General features: G+C 41.5%; 1 protein-coding gene across 1 annotated transcript; it reads left to right on the forward strand.

The window, feature by feature from the left end:
* The first annotated feature begins 563 nt into the window (after positions 1–563).
* On the forward strand, positions 564–5,064 carry mgat2 (alpha-1,6-mannosyl-glycoprotein 2-beta-N-acetylglucosaminyltransferase). Its single transcript, XM_031755171.2, has 2 exons — positions 564–733; positions 3,255–5,064. Exon 2 carries the CDS (start codon positions 3,506–3,508, stop codon positions 4,913–4,915), a length of 1,410 nt encoding a protein of 469 aa, XP_031611031.1. The 5' UTR covers positions 564–733; positions 3,255–3,505; the 3' UTR covers positions 4,916–5,064.
* The last annotated feature ends 202 nt before the right edge of the window (positions 5,065–5,266 follow it).

Below are 5,266 nucleotides of genomic sequence, written 5' to 3' on the forward strand. Positions count from 1 at the left end.
CGAGGACACGGTTGTTGAGATTTGGTACGAAATACACTGAACTGAATTGAATTCAACTGAACTTAATTGTGAATGATATTAAGTCATTTTCAGCTAGAAAGATCATTCTAGTCTGCGACTTAAAAAAACAACTTTGATATAGCCTTTATTCATCCAGGTAAAAAATGACACTGACATTAAAAATATTCTATAAAGACTATGAAGCCAAAAAATGACTGGTTTGAATATAATGTTAGGTACAATAATGCAAGGTGATAAACAAAGAAACGAAAAACAAGTAATTTCTTTATTTTATATATAACCCCTTCGTAAATCTTGTTTACCACAGCCTATTTACCCCCCAAAAAGCACAGATTTTAGACATCAAAAACAGCAAATCACACATAAAAACATGGGAAATTACTTTTGGGGGGTCAATCACATTTTGGGATGACAACGGTAATTCAAACAGGCCCACTAACTTTTCCTAGCCACTCAAACCTCATTATAAGGTCAGTTTAGAGAGCAGAGTATCTGCAGCAGCAGGAGCAGCAGCGGGGATTCAAGATATTTCGGGTATCTCTGGTGCCCCCCGCTGGCCCGGTGCATTGTGGGACAGCGACAGGCAGTGTTTTCACACAGCTAGTCGACAGTTGCGTTTGCCGTGCATTTTGCAGAACGGTATGGGGGAGAATGGGAAGCCACCGTACTGACTCTTCGCAGTGAAAGCTCCGCACGGATTCTGCGGTTTTAGGTAAAGTACTGTGAGCGTGGTCGTTGTGGTTCGATACGGTGTTGACGGTGGTTCGGTCCGGGCGGGTTACTTGCCAGTTGCTAGCTGACGCCGTTGCTAACTTGCTGTTAGCATTTCCGTGATGCTGGCTGTCATAAAAGAGCGAAGCTGAGGCGTCCGCCGTTGTTTTTGGCTGCTTTCTGTGGGTTTTGTGTTAGTCGGCGAAATGATAAAAACTGTATCTCGTGGTTTAAAAAAATCGATTGAAGCCGCCGCTGGCTCGGTGTTGTTCAACGGCGGCCAATTTAGGACAGACAAACTGATGGGGTTTGTGTTGTCGGTAGGCTCCAAGAGGAAACTGCACATTTATAGGCGCTTGTACTGCTAGTATAAACCGGTTTAGGTCACGATAAAAGAAATTAAGTGGATTAAAATAGGAAATACCTTAAGCTGTAGACCAAATATTTGAGTTGATTTGGCAGGATGCGTGTGGAAAGCATTTAGCACGGAAAAGCCGAATGTGGGCATGCAGATTGCAATAATTTAAAGAATATGGATTAGAGAACTGTATCGTTTTACTCCTGCATTTAGCTGCTTTCCTTAAAGTACATATCACATATTAATACATTTCTGTGCACATTTGCTAATAGCATTTGGGGCTTACTTTAATATATATGTCTGTGTGGGGCAGCTACAGGGAATGTGTTTACTTCTGTTATCACAGACTCTAGTAGGTATCAGATACCTTTCCTAGGCAGTGTCGGTGACACACTGCAGTCTGGACTGGATGCTACCATTAAGTAGAGTTTTCAGGCAGACAGAAAACAGAATAAATGGTCAGGTAGTCAGCCTGAGAGACTACTAATTTAATAATGAATAAAGTATGGAGGTTTGCTCAGCAGAAATGAGCGATCAATATTGATAATGCAGTTAAGGGGGAAAATAAATGGAGGGCAAATTAGAAGCATTGAGCTTTAATCAACATTGATGATATAAGCGAAGATGAAGTGTGGGGTAAGGGTGAGGATTGGATGAAATCACAATTGTGGCTTTTGTGATACTCTTCGTAGGGGCTGGCTGGCAGCCAGTTGCATGTATATTTCTGATAAAGCTAAGTGATTATCATTTATTGAATGTCTGTGAAACCATAATATATACTTTTATATTGTCATCGGACAAAATGCATTTTATTGGATATGTTAATTGTACTCTGCAGATAAGGGAAGATAAGTAAACTGGAGGTGCTTTCAGGTATTAACTCAATGCAAAGTACAGTAAATGTACAGAAATCTGCATTTGATATGGTCAATGTTCTGCTTGTAAAACAGCAGCAGTTATGTTGACAGTTTTTGGTGGCACTTGGCAGGTAGCTTGTTTTAAGCACTTGGTAAAATCTGCTTCTTTTTCATTTGAATTTTGTCTTCCTTGATTGTAGCCCCTGTCTAATCATCTAGTCTGATTAATTCTAACTAAACTGATCTCAAAGCTATATGATAAACAACTGTCTCTGTACCATTAAGTACAACATTTTCAAGAAGGATAGGCTCTGTTGCATTTAACTTTCTCATGATTTGATCATTTTACTTGTAAATAAAGGGAAAAACTTCAGCTTAATTGTTATGCGATGTGTATGTTAAATTTGTCCATTGTGATTATAGAATGAGACGCTCCTAGTGAATAGTTCCTAAACAGGAATTTTTTTCCTGGTGTCTCCTATCCCGATAACATTATTGTGTGAGTATTACTTTACATTTGGTGTGGAAGTCAGATGTCAGAGCTGAGAGTGAAATCCCTCCAGAGTTAGTGGGTTCTGGCAGTAAAGTTGGAAAAACAAGAAAATTAAAGACAATGTACTGTCCAGCTGAACGTCAGCACACGACTGCATGTTTCACTCGGTGCTGAATGCTCGGTGGAGCGAAGCTTTTAAACATACCGTGTATGTACCTGTATTTACTGTAGATTGTGAACCTACCTGAATGGCTTTACCTGGATGTGAACCATATCCTGGTTCAGGTATCACTAACAATACAGCATAATGCTTTTCTTTTATGTGCACGTCAAAACTCAGCTGCAGCACTTTCACAGATAGACTGGTCAGTGTTCTGCATGAAGTACCTAAAACTTTCATAGTACTGCACTGTATGTTTGAATAGAAGAAGTTCAAACCGATTGACATAGTAACTTAAACTGCAGGTCTGATTATTAACCATTTACAGAGATTGATGCCGTTTCCTAAGGTTATCACCATATTAGTTTTGCGCATTTGTCGTGTAGGTGGTTCAGTTGTTACCAAGTGACCTACCTTATGTGTGTGGGATGGCAAAAGCTAATGAGTGTTGATTACGCAAGACCAAACTCGGTGCAGTAATGTGCAACAGTTGAGTATGCTTAAACATCAGTTGATCTCTTTTTCCATGTTGCAGCATGGCAATGTGCTTTATATACTGTGGAAACAAATTTCTGTCAAGATTTTCTCAACATTGGCTAACCCCCACCTGTCACAATGCACTTAACTTTATTTTCTGGTTTATTTTTCATTCAGGTGGTACACGCACTGCCACTCTGCTGCCTCCCAGAAACCATCATGCCTTATGGAATATTCATTCAGCACCAGTGACTTTCCAGTGGGATCCATGTTTACAACAACAGTTAATTTTGCCAACACTTAGCCTCATAGCACTTTCTTTTTAAATCGCTCCTGTTCCCAGTGCAAAGCGTAAGCCCCCCCATACAGCTGCATCTCGATTCCCGATTATCAGCTTCTCTCCCTTTACAAGAGGATAACCCTCTATCATGAGATTCCGAATCTACAAGAGGAAGGTGGTGTTACTGACTCTGGTGGTTGTCATATGTGGCCTGGCTTTCTGGAGCAGTGGAAGGCAGAAGAAGAACGACAGTGGATCGTTACCCAGGGAAGTGGAGGCGGTGCGGAGGAGCCACGTTATTAGCAGCAGCAGCAGTAATAGCGTCAACAGTCATAACCAGGAACAAGCAACGCCAGCGGTCAGTCGGGCACCTGTCCCAGCACCTGTTATACAAGCAAATGACACACACCAAGAAAAAGAAAAGGACAAAGCCAAAATATCCAAGCCAGATGTGGATAATACCACTTTAGTCTACCGTGGCATTGTCTTCCAGCTAAACTTTGATCAGACGATAAGAAATGAAGAGAAATTTAAGATGACTCGAAAGAAGGACGATTTGGTTGTAGTAGTTCAGGTCCATAACCGACCAGACTATCTAAAGCTATTAGTAGACAGTTTACGAAAGGCCAGAGGTGTGGATAGCATACTGCTGATATTCAGCCATGATTACTGGTCCCCTGAGATTAACAAAGTGGTTGCCTCTATTGACTTCTGCCAAGTCCTCCAGATTTTCTTCCCCTTCAGCATCCAGCTGTACCCACAGGAGTTCCCTGGAAACGACCCTAGGGACTGCCCCAGAGACATCCCCAAGAAAGACGCCTTAAAACTGGGTTGCATTAACGCAGAGTACCCTGACTCGTTTGGACACTACCGGGAGGCCAAGTTTTCCCAGACCAAGCACCACTGGTGGTGGAAGCTTCACTTTGTATGGGACAGAGTTCGAGTTCTCAAAGACCATAAGGGTCTCGTTCTTCTGATCGAAGAGGACCACTACTTGTCTCCGGACTTTATCCATCTCTTAAAGCAAATGACTGCTCTGAAAAGGGAGCAGTGCACAGACTGCGATATCCTCTCACTGGGGAGCTACAGCCACATTGGCTACTCCAGCAAAGCAAATAAAGTGGAGGTGAAACCCTGGAAGTCCACCGAGCACAACATGGGGATGGCTCTAAGTAGAGAGACGTACCAGAAACTCATCCAATGCACCGACACCTTTTGCACTTATGATGACTACAACTGGGATTGGTCTTTACAACACTTGACTGTGTCATGCCTGCCCTCCTACTGGAAGGTCATGGTGAGCGAGGCACCACGGATTTTCCATGCCGGAGACTGTGGCATGCACCACAAGAAGGCTTCTTGCATGCCCGTTAACCAGAAAACCAAGATAGAAAATATCCTACAGAGCAGTGGGAACCAGTTGTTCCCAAAAAACCTCCTGATCACAAAGAGACTGCCAGCCAACGGGGCAGGAGGAGTGGCCCCACATGTGAAAAATGGGGGCTGGGGAGACATCAGGGATCATGAACTCTGCAAGAGCTATGTTCGATTACAGTGACCTTAATTGCTACTATTATATATTATTGTCTCTTTTGCATCCTATATAAAGAAAAAGTAAATCTTTATGGACTATTCTTAATATTGCCTGTTTTATTGGCTTGTTCCAAATAAAGACGAATGTTGGATTTTTGGCTTCTTTAACACAAATATGTCTTTACATTGAATTATTTAAGTAATTCTAACAAGTCTGCAATGTTTTGTATCATTGATATACTAAACAATATATATTGCTGTGTTTTCTATAACAAGATTTTAAGATTAATATATGCATCATTTGATATTCAGAGTCTAAAAACATACTGATGGGAAACAAATTAAAGGTAATGCCAACATAACTTAAGCCACTGGT

This window comes from Oreochromis aureus, linkage group 15 (genome assembly GCF_013358895.1).
Source record: "Oreochromis aureus strain Israel breed Guangdong linkage group 15, ZZ_aureus, whole genome shotgun sequence".
Taxonomy (NCBI): domain Eukaryota; kingdom Metazoa; phylum Chordata; class Actinopteri; order Cichliformes; family Cichlidae; genus Oreochromis; species Oreochromis aureus.

Bases quoted from the DNA above. Each gene is read 5' to 3' on its own strand.
- mgat2 (XM_031755171.2), top strand. From the start codon at position 3,506: ATGAGATTCCGAATCTACAAGAGGAAGGTGGTGTTACTGACTCTGGTG.